The sequence below is a fragment of the Cucurbitaria berberidis genome, assembly GCF_010015615.1.
Source record: "Cucurbitaria berberidis CBS 394.84 unplaced genomic scaffold K460scaffold_1, whole genome shotgun sequence".
Taxonomy (NCBI): Eukaryota; Fungi; Ascomycota; class Dothideomycetes; order Pleosporales; family Cucurbitariaceae; genus Cucurbitaria; species Cucurbitaria berberidis.
The window spans coordinates 2,018,571-2,032,357 of NW_024468935.1; the positions used below are offsets into that span (position 1 = coordinate 2,018,571).

A 13,787-nucleotide genomic window follows, 5' to 3' on the forward strand; every position below is an offset into this window, starting at 1 on the left:
AATCTTGCAACGTGTTTGCTCCGGACGGGGTCGCCACCGCCTTTACAGATGGGAACGTGTAGTCAATAGATCGTAAGCACGTCAAGAACGCACTCCTGACCTGGCGGGGTGAGGTGTCAGAATAGAATAAGCTCGGTTGATAGGTGGCAAGGAGGGGAACCCCGCCCTCGTGGCTGTTGCCAAGTTTCAGCCCACAAGGTCACGACATTGTGTCAACTACACTCTCTTGCACTATTGTCTTAAATTCCACTGGAGCGATGCCGACTAACCGATTATCTTCTTGGTCCTGATGTGGCAACTAGAGCTCCTTAGCCGGGTCGTTCCCGCCTTCGGAGCCCTTGCCAAAGAGTTCTCTGAGACTGAACAACAAGACGCAACAAGGCGACGAAACGCGGAAGACTGTTACGCTGACATAGTCAATATAGGACTAGCCATAGATAAGTCCGGTGGTGAATGGGCTTCGGGCTTAGATGAAATAGACGTTACCAAGCTGTTGATGGCGTTCGAGACACGGTTCCCAACCAGGAGGAAGCGCTTCCCAATCGACTTTGTGGCGTGGATACCACGTGAAGTATGCTACCCCTCTGCTCACAAGCCAACTGCCAGTTGATAACTGGATTTTAGACGACGGATATTGGACATGGCGGCCGCGCCCAATTTCCTCAGTTGAACGCTCTTGCCAGCTCCATAGCATCAGCCGGCTGGGGTGGTTATCATGAATGTTACGATATTTTGAGTCAGACGAAAGAAAAACACACACAATATCTGGCTATATTCGGAGAAGATGTGTCATTGTTTCACAAGAGTGAGAGACGGGATCCAGATATACGTGAGAGGTTTCTCAAAAGAGTACGAAGAGCTGCAAAACATCTACTGGATGTCTACTACAAAGAAGAATCTGGATCTGACTCTGAGAGTTTCAGCCTATCTCAACACCCCAGCCATGGAATGCCAGAATTTGCTGATAGAGTCTATCATATCCTGGAGCGACACTGGAGGTGCAGTTGTCCTCAACAAGCAATAAGATCAAACGGACCAAGGGAAGCGCGGCTTAGCTTGATACGTCATCGTCGGTTCGTACCAAATATCACAACACGCATAGATACAGGAAGAACGCCTGTTCCGGCGAAGTTTGAGATTCTACTACCGATTTGCAAGGACAGTGTGAAGTGGAAAGTAACAAATGTCGAGGTTAAAAGTTCAGCGTAAGCAGGGCCGGAGAAACTTCGAATCAGCGAATATATGCTCACGTCGCGCAGATCCGAGATTGATACCACAGCTTCACGAAAAGCCATCAACTGCGACCTGTGTCAATACATTCGCCAAAGTGATGACATGACGCAAGTGGACGTTCTGATCGAAAACGATAAATGTTGGCACCTGACACCAAAGCTGCATGACGGAATCAACTATCACACATCGATGCACCCTCTTCAACAACTTTTAGGGGATGGCCTTGGAATCTCCTATGTCTCGAAGTGTAATCCTAGAGAGCAGTTGACATTATGCTACATCCTCGCTGATTCAATGTTATGTCTTTATCCAGGCCCTTGGTTCCAGGCGGAATGGAACAGCAGTACGGTGTATTTCATCCGCCGAAGTACATCCACGTCGCTAGCATTGACTTACCCTTATATCTCTGTGGAGCTCCAAGATCGCAACACGCCAAGTAAGCCCCTAGATCATATGCAAATCCACACTCATCCTGCCATTCTTTCTCTTGGAATCATCTTGCTGGAGATCGTTACAGGGACCATGTTTAAGAGGACACAGGCGGATACCCTATGGGAACAGTGTAATAAAGATAACGCCCAGGCTTGGCAACTCTTGAATGAACTAGAGAGGAAAGGCCGACACAATCGCTCGAGGCAAATTTCTTCTCGTTTGAGTCAGGTCATCCGTGCATGTTTGAAACTAGAGCCGCCACCCAACTTTCCGAGCAATCGACTGTCGGAAGAGGGTCCGATACGACACTATATCTTATCATGTATCGTGCGCCCTTTAGCACATGAACTCCAGGAAGGATATAAAGTTGCTTTAGAAGACCTCCACACATCCTTGATACCGGAAACAAAAAGTAAGGACTCTGATGGCATTGATGCCATGAAAAGACTGAGCCGTCGATCATCAGCGTCAATCGAAGAAATCTTTCTAAATAACAAAGGTACGTTAAGTCAAACCCCGTTCTGATACAAGTATACATATTAAAAGTTTCAGTCAATTCATTCAACGCCAATACACAGCTCAGTTCTAAAGCGGATATCGCAACATCGTTCGCAGTGCACCGCGAAGCTTGTTTTTGCAGGGATCAAGAAGAAACTGTCGAAGAACAGAAGTGAGTGATACTAGATAGTTTCATATTCAAGATATTTCACTGAAAGTGCCTAGGGTGAGAGCAGCCACGGCATGGTTCGACTGGCATAACGACGCCCTTGCTCGTATAGCCGAGTTACGTAGCTCGGTAGCTTCAAATACTCGACGGGTGAAGATCGCCATTCTAGATAGTGGGATCGAGCTTTCACAAGACGCAAAGGGCATTTATGACTTCGAGCCCCGGATAAAATATCAGAGTTGGGTCGACCAAGACGTAGAGTGGAAGGATGAGGCAGGTCATGGCACGCACCTTGCAAGTCTTCTGCGAAAGATCGCGCCAAATGCAGTTGTCCACGTCGGAAGGGTTTTCAAGAACGAGCCAACTAAGAATTCTGCAAAGAATATTGCCGAGGTAACGTCCCAGGCACTTCGTACTGTTCTATAACTGAAGATCTTTAGGCTATTCGATACGCGGTAGACGAATGGATGGTTGACATCATTGTGATGTCGTTTGGCTTTGGAGAGGAGCACGAACAAATTGACGATGCGATTCAACATGCGGCTTACAAGAAGGTTGTCATGTTTGCAGCCGCATCGAATGACGGTAAAAACCGCCCAGATGGTGTTGCTTGGCCAGCAAAAGACCACAACGTCATCTGTGTTCACTCAGGGGATGGGAACGGCGCCCACTCATCCTTTACGCCCAGCCCAAAAGACAGCATGAGAATCATGGTACTAGGGGAATGCGTCAAGTCTGCGTGGCCACCGCATCTAAAGTGCAATGGAGACCATCGACTAATGAGTGGCACGTCTTGCGCAGCACCTATAGCCGCCGGAATCGCAGCACTAATCCTAGACTATGCCCGAGGCTTTCTAGATGAACAAGAATGGGAGAAACTCCACCGAACGACTTCGATGCTGCGTATGTTTGAGAGAATGAAGGACGATCACTCAGCTGATGGGTACTGGTGGATCAAGCACTGGCAGTGGTTCGACACGAATAAGACTGAAGGTTGGATACAAGGAGAGATCAAAGGCGTTCTATGACATGCAGTGCATATATATACCCTGGTATGTTTTTGCATTATCCGAATTTTATTCCATGTTTGACTATCGACTCAAGCCTAATAGAAGATTCCACTTGATTATGAAGATCTCCGCACTCAAGTTACAACTCTACACACTAGAGATAGCAACAAGCTCTCCTGGAGCGTAGTTGCTGTTCATGTATTGTGCATACTTAAGGCGGTGGCGCCAAAAGACTCGGGATATTTCTTAATTTGCGTTGAGTTAACCTCGATAGTCAACTATAGCTTTCACAGGAGCATATCAGGACGTAACACTCAGCCACCCATGCGCAGCTATGCATAATCGCCCAATCAGAGCGCGTGGTCGTCACATGGCATCGAGACTCAGCCTCATCACGTTGCTGGTAGTCTCATCATATTTCGCAGAGTCTAAGAATCTATTACCAAACATAGCTGTAAATTCAGCCCTCATCTTCGATACATCGACGTCCATCATGCCGAAGCTCTTCTACTTCCAAGCACCAAATTTCTCCATGAACCCCGAAAGTGAGACAGCGCCCAAATTAGGCAGCATCATTCTCAGCCTCGATCGACTCACAGATCCACTCAACCAATTTGAACATGTCCACATTCCTCCGAATCTCAAGAATCAGAGCGCAGCTGAGGGCTTCAACGAGAGCATTAACGAAAATTTCACGGCATCTGTTGGCCTGAACACCAATCTTGTACAAGGAACCGCAAGCACGATCTACGCACTTGTACTCGACAAACAGAACATATATCATTGTGATACTTTGGAAACAGTAGAATTCGAGCCCAATAAAGAATTTGTCAGCGACAGTATCATTGCGTCCCAGCGTGTGCAGGCGTTTCTGGATAACGCTTTGCCGGGGAGAAAGATGGTTTATATGATTACGGGCCTCAAGATTGCGACTGGGTTCAGTATGTCGACTTCCAAGAAGACTCAGCACGGTCCAAAGCTCAAGGTGGGAGTCAAATCTGGGCCTGAAGTTGGTTTGGAGCTTGAGAATGCTCGGAGAGTTTCTCATGGGCGGACTACGAATAAGATTGTGTTTGCGTATCGCGTTATTATAATCAAGCGGAAGAGGGACGGTGAGGCGAAGTATAAGTATAAGAGTGGTGGGAAATATACGGTCGATGATGAGGATAGCAATGAGAAGGAAGAGCTTTGGGACATCGAGCCGTTGGATGAAGAGGACTTGTCAAAAGACTTTCAGGAGTCAGTGCCAGTGGAGATGGAAACATGAACAAGATTTTGGATGAGGTTGAAGTTTTAGAAACTGTTTCGATGCCTGATTGTATTAGCGATGAACACGAAGGGTATGATAAATGTAATAGGGTTCGTGGAGACCTCGACCAATCATTAGCAACTCTGCAGCAAGATAGCTTTGATACATTTTGATAGTGACAGACTACGAGAGAAAATCAAGTTAATCAAACTACAGCGCGGTGCATCTCAACTCCCTACATCATGCGACTCTCTTCGTCTTTACATAGGAACCAGGTCTGCCACACTTCTCCAGAAATCGCACCTTTTACCTCGTCCATCTGCCCATTCGTATCCTATGTTCATGAAGTGTAAAGCCGTGGTAATATAAGTGATTTATGAATGAAGCAGAAGCAAGAAAACTAAAAGACTCGGTTGGGGCCAAGGAGTGGCGAGCAGTTTTCGGATCGTATTATAGCGTTGCATGAATACGCAAATGGCGGGTTTGTGCAACGGTGTACACGCAGATGTTGAACTTTCATCCTTTGACATTTCTGATAAGATGTACTTAGTAGCTAATGCCAGTATGTGCTAACAGAATGAAGCAGCGAGAAGACGGGAATGTAGAGATAGGCAGAAAGGAGCGCTAGGTCAGTTTAGAGGTGTCAAATGTTGAGTCCAAATAAATGTCGAGACGCGAACTCCTATTTATTCTTTCTTACATGGCCTGCTATGGTTGAAGTCCTATCTACACCTTCACCTCTCGACTTAGTGTGATGCTAGGAGAATTTCTTAGGGGTCTCTATGACGTAGTCTGCGGGTCCAATTCCCCGAACCCCTGCCGGCTAAAAGAGCCCTGAAGATCTTGGGGACGCTTCTCCACTCCGTAAGCTCCATCCAGCATCCTTCGAGCAAGCATCCTTCAAAGTCATTTACACTCCTTTGTTTTGTTTAAATTTCCGTGCGTTTCTTCTCCAAGCAGTCAACTTCCAAGACAGTTGACAAGTGCTACAACTGCGCGCAACGACCTGGGCGCGTTCGCGATTACCTCCGTTAGCTCCGCGTCTTCCCCTGGCCATCGAGCAGCCCTGCAATGCCCGTCAACACCATTTCTGTGGGCGCAGCTGTCACGCCCACAGTTATCCAGACTTACCTCCTGCACTACTGGAACAGGCGACCGCTGCATCAGAAGCCAACAGCACACATCTCGTACCATGAAGGCCTCGAGCTCATCCGTCGCTTCCTCCATTACGCGTCCTTGCACACTGTCGACGAGTTACAGGCATTCACATCGCAATGGGTGCCAGTGCCGCGCTGGGTGCACGTGAAGGAGATCGAGATAACAAATGACCAACTATCGCGCTCAGCCGAGTACATCAACGCGCAGCTAGGGCCAGAGGGCAGAAAGGCCGTCGGGGGAGAGACCTGGTGGCAGTGGAGACGAGAGGGAACGAAACTGAAGGCTGAGTGGATTGAGATGCGCAAGGACTATGATGCGAGGAAGCAGTTGAACATTGACAAGGGGGATCGCATCATGCTGTATGTGCATGGCGGCGCATACTTCTTTGGCAGCGTGGATGAGCATCGCTATCAGATGCAACGACATGCACGGAAGCTTAAAGCTCGGGTGCTTGCACCCAAATACAGGCTTGCGCCCCAATTTCCATTCCCGTGTGGCCTGCAGGACTGTGAGTAGCCTTCGCAACGTGCAAGAACGCGAATCTAATATTTATAGGTCTGTCGGCATACCTGTACCTCCTCGAAGAGAAGCACGACCCCTCTACGATCATCCTTGCTGGCGATTCCGCAGGCGGCGGTATGGTTTTGAGCATTCTTGTGACATTGCGAGACCAGGGGATACCTCTGCCTGCAGGAGCTATTCTAATTAGTCCTTGGGTGGACCTTACGCACAGCTTTCCAAGTCTTACTGGTGATGACAAGATGGATTACATACCGTCGCATGGCTTTGTTCACAAGCCGAGCATGAGTTGGCGTAAGGAACTTCTAGATTGACCTCAATGATGACGCTAATAGGACAACAGCTCCGCCAAACGCAGACGATATGCTTGCGTTCGAACGCCCCTCTGCTTCTGGGGCCCTAAATCAGAACGAGAAGAGGCCATCGCGACCATCAACATCGAAAGGCAACAAAGTGGAACGGGAAGCGCAAAAGGAAGCGAAAGCCGAACGTGTGCGAGGCTACTCCGTCCGCTCTGGAGACCAGCCGGATGTGAGGAATCCGTTGGACCCTTCTGCAAAAGGTCAAGGGGACACGTGGGTGTCCGAGGATGGCAAGTATAGCATCGGCCCGAACAGTACGCTCTGTGTACAGCTCGACAATGACATGCGAGTCGAGATCAAAGACCAAATCCAGATGTACGCGGCGAACCATCTCTTGACGCACCCGTTGGTGTCGCCTGCTCTACAACCTACGCTAGGAGGACTGCCGCCACTGCTCATACAGACGGGTGGCGGTGAGTTGCTGCGAGACGAACAAATCTACGTTGCGCACAAGGCCGCACAACCATTAGCGTACTTGCCGCCTCCGTCAAACAATCAGACTGCGGAAAGCATCCAAGCTCAAGCAGCGAAATACAGACCAACCAGTGTTCAGCTTCAGGTTTGGGATGATCTGTGCCATGTGTGTCCGACACTCAGCTTCACGCGACCAGCGAAGCACATGTATCGCAGCATCGCTCAATTCGGCGCCTGGGCGCTTGCGCGAGCTCAAAAGAAATCTATTGACATTCTCGACGACGATGACATTTCCTTTGTTAGCAGCGATTCGAGCAGCGACTCCGACTCCGACAAACCTGACTCTAATTCGTCGCTCGAGGCAGGGAAAAAGTCAGAGGCACAAGAGTCAGATAAACTTGGCTCTAGTTCGTCTCTCGAGGACGCAAAAGCACCAAAGACTCCAAAAGCTCGCACCACTAAACCAGGCAAACATAGAGAGGTCAAGGTCGGCAGGGCTGGTGACCCTCTTCCTCCATTCGAGCACTACATGATTCGCCAACGCATCGATCGACACGGAAGCATATACCCACTTTCTGCTAAGGAGGAACTCGTAGCTCTTAATCTCCCAAGTGCTGAGGTTGGCGTTCCGAAGACCGGACCAGTAGGCAAGTGGATGAAGGCACAGCAGCAATGGAACAGCAAATTTGCGAACCAGAAAATTAAGATCCAGAAACAGAGGATTAAAGATATGGAAAAAGGCTTCGAAGGTTTTGATGGCGAAACACCGCCCCCTACTGCGCTTGCTGGAAGGCGAGTCAAGGGTATGAAGGCTGAAAAGGCGAAGAAGAGGAGTTGGGGTATGTCGATGTGGAGTGGATGGGGAAGCAAGCATGACAGAGCGACAGTAAGTCAACTCAACGACGCAATATTCCCATATACGTAGGTGGCTAATGCATCATAGATCGGACGCGAGGAAAAGGCAGATAATACTCAGGATCAAACACCACTCCCGAAAACAAGCCAGGAGGCCAACCAACTCACGACAGATAGTGTAGCAGAAAGTGAATCACAAGCTAAAGTTAAGCAAAGTCAGGCTTCCGGACTTGCTGCCCAAAAGATACGCCGCCCGCGATCGCATTCACGACACTCTGCTGTAACCGATAAAGGGCAGATTGGAAAGTCAACAAACGACTTGACTAAGATCGCACCCCAGGTTCCAGGCCTAACATCCGAGCGCCGAGCTTCTCCCCTCCCCTCACCAACAAACGAAATCAGTAACCCGATCCTTCCTCTTCCAGGCATTGTAGTTTCTGATAACCCGCAATCACCAAACACACTCATACCGGCCACGGACACGCTGACTACGAGACCAACGAAGGGTGGTGTCGCATATCCGTTTAGTCTGAAGGTTGATGGGCCGGAGGGCAAGGATGTCAATGCAAGCACGCTTACACTTCAAAGTGTGAATATTGCAACTCCGCCGCCCGTGGAGGAATCCCAGCAGGACAAGGAACTCGGTGCTCCTGAACTAGCTGCACATTCAGTAAACGAGCAGGTGATGAAGGACAGACCCGCTGTTGAACGGTATTTCACCGCCCCTGGTGCGGGCTTGTTTAGTAGTCGTACACAGGAAGAGAAGGTTGTGGATCGGGAGACAGCAGAGAGACCTCCTGTTGAGAGGTTTGAGACAGCGCATGAGGACCTGAACACGATTGCTAGTTCCGCCACGAAGCCTTGAGTGATTTAGCATTTGGGAGGAAGCAACTCGTTTAGAGATGGTAGGGACTCGCGTAGGAGACATTCGAAGAGGCTCAACTCAGCGGAAGTGGGAAGACTGGACTTAGATACCCATTCGCTCTAGCGTAGTTGTAGATTTAATATGTAATATCATCACACACTTTTCATATAGCGATTTCAGCACGCAAACAAATTGAAACCCACTCTGCCTTGTTCCGCTAAACAACGCTTCTCTATGTGAATAACGAATCTTCATTTAGTTTTTTCGTTATAACTTCTTCTAACTGCAGATGGTAGGCAGCGTGAAATTCATCAACCTCATTCTTAGCTCCGGAGATAGAAACCGAACCACGGAGTTACGAACAGAAATCAGAAATATCAACGTCACCAGCCCCGCTCCGAATAGGAGCTCTCAAAATTCCAAAAGGCATTCACAGGACATTCAAGACCATACCTTCTCTAAAACTTGCTTAATATCCGTACAGGATCTAACTTTTCCTCTGCACTACTCGAAATGTCTGTGTTCCGCCCCTCAGCCCGCGCCCTCATAACAGGCGGGGCATCCGGTGTCGGCTACGCGGTTGCACAACTATGCCTCAAGCACTCGATGAAAGTCACAATCGTGGATTACAATCAAACCACGCTTGACTTTGCAAAGAAGAGTTTGACAGGAGATGTGCAGTTTGTGAAAGCGGATGTAGGAGACAATGAGGAGTGGAAGCGAATCAGAAAAGAGGTGGGGGATGTCGATTTCCTGATGCTTAATGCTGGGGTTATGGTTAAGGGGAGTTGGGGAGATGAGGGGTGGGCTGAGAAGGTGAGTAATGCCGCAGTTCTAATTTTCACCAGATGCAAAGACTTAGTCTTGCAATTGCGCCAGATAAAGCACGGCAACCATCCTGACAACTAGCAGATTCTCCACGCCAACCTTTATGGCGTGATCAATGGCTTAAATGCCTATGTGCCGTCTTTCCAATCTCGGTCATCCAGCGAGCCTGCTGCAATCGTCGTGACAGGCAGTAAGCAGGGTATCACGAACCCACCTGGCAACGCGGCGTACAATGCTAGTAAAGCCGCCGTGAAATCTCTCACCGAGCATTTGAGCTACGATCTACGCGATACGAACGTAGGCGTGCATCTACTGGTCCCTGGCTGGACGTTCACCGGTTTGGTAAAGATTTTCAACTTCCTCTACTTCTAGTATACAAACGCTGATGCACAAGTAGGTGGGCAATGTTCCTGGTTCAGAGAAGCCAAAGCCTGATGGCGCATGGTCCCCCGATCAAGTCGCAGAGTACATGTACAAAAAGATGCAGAATAATAAGTTCTACATCATCTGTCCAGACAATGATGTTAGTGAGGAAACGGATAAGAAGCGCATGTTGTGGACTGTGGGCGATATTGTGAATGAAAGGCCGCCATTGACGAGGTGGAGGCCTGAGTTCAAAGAGGAGGCCGAGGAGTGGATGGGGAATTGTAAGGTTTAGGGTGGGGGAGACAGAGCATTGAGCGGAGGGGAGATGCAGTTGGACGCATCTTTGCTTCGGTTTTTTTTTTCTAGGTGGAAATCGCATGAGACATCTCTCTGCACCATAGAACGTGTGGCATGTGAAGGTCGCATTCGGAAGGTATACTGAGTCAGTAATATCCTCGGCAATTAAACTCTGTGTTCTGGGCCCACTAAACCTTGACAACACCGCATCACAAAATCCTCTGACCACAATACAGGGTTTCATGACTCTGGGACAATAAGACAGCATTCTGTGCCTCTGGGACGACTGCGAGATTGATTAATTGCCGCTCCCAACGGGGAAGAGAAGGAACAGAGCCGCCTCGGCGGTTATGGGGAACATGACCCAGAAACAGCAAGACACTGCCAACGCATGCATATGTATACTATAACTAGCGCGCGGGCCGCGTCTAGCACCTTGAATTGTTCCGAGTCACGCCTATGCATACACCCTGCATATTGTCTCTGCCGAGTCAATCTCGGTCGCTGCTACGCAACACCGCGGGAGCCGCCTTCAGCCGCCCGCTGTCAAACCTCATCGGGACAGCCACCCGTACGGCCAGGACATGGGGAAATGAAGTCATAGTCTCACCTTCAAGATTGTCAATTGCAACTTGTCGTTCGCAACAAGTCACATAAACGCATGTTCTGCGCAAGAGGCTGCGCTTACGCAGGAGTTGGTGGCTGAACAACTCTCCGGTGCTAGGCTGCGCTCCTTCGAACTCCTTCGGTATATGCACATGCATCATGCATGCATAGAGCGCGCTACATCGGAAAAAGTCCCGTGTGCGGCGCCTCCTCAAATGACCAATGATGAGTTAGAAGGTGCAAAGACTATGAACGAAGTAAAAGTTCTAGCGGGATTTGTCCAGTTGAACAAAAGGGTTCGATTGTCATTGGAACTATCAGCAGCGTTCACGAGTGGACAAACCTTCTACAATCACGCATCATGGCAGCTAAACAGCAATCCACCCTCCTCGAGCTGGCCACAACGGTCCAGCAGCTGACGACTCAGATTGTCAATGATCTGTCTACGAAGGAAGTAAAAGAACCTACTTTTGAGACGGACTCGGAGACCATCCCGGAGACTCCGGAACAGATTGACCTCCGCGCACGCCTCAATGATGCTGCTCGCGACCTGTTACGCCTAGTCAATGGTCCCAGGAACGATGCACGTACCTTTGTCTGCTATCTGTTCGATCTCGCTGCCTGGCAAGTGGCTCTAGAATTCAACTTCTTCGAGGCCATTCCAGAGACCGAGTCCGCCACGGTCAAACAGATAGCAGAGAAAGCTGGTTTGGACGAAGATCGCGTCGGCCGTTTCCTGCGAATGCTGGCCACAGACAGGGTGTTTGAAGAGGTAGAGAAGGATGTGTTCAAACATACATCGCGAAGTGCGCTGTACTTGAAGGAAAAGCAATGGCGAGATGTCATGCACTATCAGTAAGGACTCCTTGCGGGAATTAAGTACTATTCGGATATTTGAATGCTGATTGAGACTTGCAGATTGGATGAATTCTTCAAGGCAGCCTCTGAAACCATAGATAGTATCAAGGAATCGCCACTCGTGACGGACGGCGAGAGAAATGCTTTTGTAACGAGGCACGGGACGCCTTTGTTCAAATTCTATCAACAAGATGCCCGACGAGCAGCTCGCTTTGCAAGCGCTATGGCTGGAGTTTCTAGACGTACTATCTTCCTCGCCCGACTTGAGATCATTGTCTAACGACATTGCAGTTGAACGTCACTTTGAAAGTCTCAAAGAGAGCTTCCCGTGGGATCAGATCAGCAAAGGAAAGGTCATCGATGTTGGAGGTGGAAGCGGCCATATGAGTGTGTCTCTTGCTCGGGTCAGTTGAACAGAAAAATGAGATTATCGACGATAAGCATCACTAACCCTCACTCTAGGCCTTTCCGAATTTGGAACTTATTGTTCAAGACTCTCTTTCCATGCTCTCATCGGCCGCACAGAATGACTTCTCGGACCTCAACGGTCGCGTAACATTCATGCCGCATGATTTCTTCACCCCTCAGCCAGTCTCGGGGGCAGCAGCGTATCTTCTACGCTACATCACGCACAACTGGAGTGACGAGGATTGTATCCGTATCTTCAGGCAACTAGTTCCCGCTTTGGAGAAGAGCCCCCCAGGGACACCACTCCTGATCAACGATGTCGTTCTTCCAGCGCTCGGAGAAGCCTCGAGATACCACGACAATCGCATGCGCCAGGTCGACATCATGATGATGCTCGTCCTCGGCGCGAAGCAGCGAACGGAGGAACAATTCCGAACCCTGCTCTCAGATGCAGATTCACGACTCAAGGTGAGTACACTAGTCTAGCGTACTCCTCATGAGCTGAGATACTAATGGCTTGTGAAGATTCGGGCCATTCACGGCAAGGGCAACATGAGTCTGATCGAAGCGTATCTGGATGTGGATGGTGCACGCCAAACGCAGGGCTCCGTCAAGGACGCAGCAGCTGCAGGCGAAGTGCAGGAAGAGTCCACTGTCGCCAGCCAACAGAAGAAGACTGGGACTCGTCTATGATGTGCAGAGACTAGTCGAGGCCACTTTTAGGGCTAATTGATGAGTGGGGAGACTAGTAGTGCGCGACAAGTACAACTCTATTGGCTCACTCCAGTTAGTTAAAACATGTATAAATCGTGTGACCACTGTGAAGACTTGGTGAAGACGTAATTCAGATGCTTGTCGGATTCGCTCGGAGACAGTAGTCGAAGCGTGCCTGGCGCTACGCCTGCATTCAATACTTCATACATGCCAGCCTGCAGCTGCCCCTCCCCTCCACTTCCTTCGCTCCAAGTCCCATGCACCACCACCCCACGCGTTCGTCAGCTTTGCATGCAGCTTTCTTCGCGGCTCGTGGTGGGGTTGTCCTCAGCCGCCAGGTCACACAAAGCAGGAACGCGGCGCTCCCAGCAGCCCAACATTGTGTTTACCGATGAAGAATTCCCACGTCCATGATTTCTCTCTCATACGACTGCCTGTACCTTACCTCGGCTGTATACCACTCTAAAGCTCATGTATAACACCCCGGTCTGTTTACTTGCACCTACTAGCCTCGCCTACGCCGTTCCATTGCCGCAAAACCCATGCATACGAGTCCTCACCGCTGGTTTGCCGCTCCGGGCGGGATGTCCCAGCCGCTCATGGTGAATCCTGTTTGCGTGGGCTGAGACAATGTCTTCCATATCGCCGATGAATAACTGTCCAAGCACGTTATCATGATACCTGAGCTGATCACTGCCGGGGGGAAAGCCAAAGACGCCGGCAAGAGCAGCCAACAGACAACCACCACGTATCCTCAGACGCGACTACGGCTTGTCTCGCGGTCATCCTAGGAGCATTTATGCGCCAGAAGAGCCGACACGCATGAATACCGACGAAATGTTGTCCTCTAGCTAGTATAGGCCAAAACTCCGCGCGTAGTTTTTGTGCGTCTTTAGCAACAGATCATCGTTTCTCCATGCCTACAGGATCATGCACGTAACACAAC

General features: G+C 49.6%; 4 protein-coding genes across 4 annotated transcripts; all 4 read left to right on the forward strand.

The window, feature by feature from the left end:
- Nucleotides 1-220: 220 nt before the first annotated feature.
- On the forward strand, nucleotides 221-3,404 carry K460DRAFT_301237 (uncharacterized protein). Its single transcript, XM_040929863.1, has 6 exons — nucleotides 221-571; nucleotides 625-1,205; nucleotides 1,260-2,164; nucleotides 2,218-2,335; nucleotides 2,389-2,725; nucleotides 2,773-3,404. Exons 1-6 carry the CDS (start codon nucleotides 290-292, stop codon nucleotides 3,358-3,360), a joined length of 2,811 nt encoding a protein of 936 aa, XP_040792895.1. The 5' UTR covers nucleotides 221-289; the 3' UTR covers nucleotides 3,361-3,404.
- Nucleotides 3,405-3,835: 431 nt separating this feature from the next.
- Nucleotides 3,836-4,614, forward strand: K460DRAFT_327059 (uncharacterized protein; the record flags this gene model as incomplete). The annotated part of the gene is made up of 1 exon (XM_040930647.1): nucleotides 3,836-4,614. One exon carries the CDS (start codon nucleotides 3,836-3,838, stop codon nucleotides 4,607-4,609), a length of 774 nt encoding a protein of 257 aa, XP_040792896.1. The 3' UTR covers nucleotides 4,610-4,614.
- An 845-nt stretch (nucleotides 4,615-5,459) lies between these two features.
- On the forward strand, nucleotides 5,460-10,335 carry K460DRAFT_382081 (uncharacterized protein). The gene is made up of 8 exons (XM_040935392.1): nucleotides 5,460-6,257; nucleotides 6,305-6,562; nucleotides 6,612-7,930; nucleotides 7,988-8,610; nucleotides 8,644-8,744; nucleotides 9,249-9,580; nucleotides 9,677-9,934; nucleotides 9,990-10,335. The coding sequence occupies exons 1-8, from the start codon at nucleotides 5,663-5,665 to the stop codon at nucleotides 10,248-10,250; spliced, it is 3,747 nt and encodes a 1,248-aa protein (XP_040792897.1). The 5' UTR covers nucleotides 5,460-5,662; the 3' UTR covers nucleotides 10,251-10,335.
- Nucleotides 10,336-11,089: 754 nt separating this feature from the next.
- K460DRAFT_390858 (O-methyltransferas-like protein) lies at nucleotides 11,090-12,960 on the forward strand. The gene is made up of 5 exons (XM_040935797.1): nucleotides 11,090-11,716; nucleotides 11,780-11,961; nucleotides 12,011-12,123; nucleotides 12,182-12,595; nucleotides 12,653-12,960. Exons 1-5 carry the CDS (start codon nucleotides 11,223-11,225, stop codon nucleotides 12,818-12,820), a joined length of 1,371 nt encoding a protein of 456 aa, XP_040792898.1. The 5' UTR covers nucleotides 11,090-11,222; the 3' UTR covers nucleotides 12,821-12,960.
- Nucleotides 12,961-13,787: the final 827 nt, after the last annotated feature.

Excerpts from the sequence above, each read along its gene's own strand:
- K460DRAFT_301237 (XM_040929863.1), top strand. The coding sequence starts at position 290 with ATGTGGCAACTAGAGCTCCTTAGCCGGGTCGTTCCCGCCTTCGGAGCC. Across the intron at positions 572-624 it reads TGGCGTGGATACCACGTGAA|ACGACGGATATTGGACATGG; the intron begins GTATGCTACCCC and ends ACTGGATTTTAG. Across the intron at positions 2,165-2,217 it reads AATCTTTCTAAATAACAAAG|TCAATTCATTCAACGCCAAT; the intron begins GTACGTTAAGTC and ends TAAAAGTTTCAG.
- K460DRAFT_382081 (XM_040935392.1), top strand. The coding sequence starts at position 5,663 with ATGCCCGTCAACACCATTTCTGTGGGCGCAGCTGTCACGCCCACAGTT. Across the intron at positions 8,745-9,248 it reads GGACCTGAACACGATTGCTA|GATCTAACTTTTCCTCTGCA; the intron begins GTTCCGCCACGA and ends ATATCCGTACAG. Across the intron at positions 9,581-9,676 it reads ATGAGGGGTGGGCTGAGAAG|ATTCTCCACGCCAACCTTTA; the intron begins GTGAGTAATGCC and ends GACAACTAGCAG.
- K460DRAFT_390858 (XM_040935797.1), top strand. The coding sequence starts at position 11,223 with ATGGCAGCTAAACAGCAATCCACCCTCCTCGAGCTGGCCACAACGGTC. Across the intron at positions 11,717-11,779 it reads CGAGATGTCATGCACTATCA|ATTGGATGAATTCTTCAAGG; the intron begins GTAAGGACTCCT and ends TGAGACTTGCAG. Across the intron at positions 12,124-12,181 it reads TGAGTGTGTCTCTTGCTCGG|GCCTTTCCGAATTTGGAACT; the intron begins GTCAGTTGAACA and ends CCCTCACTCTAG.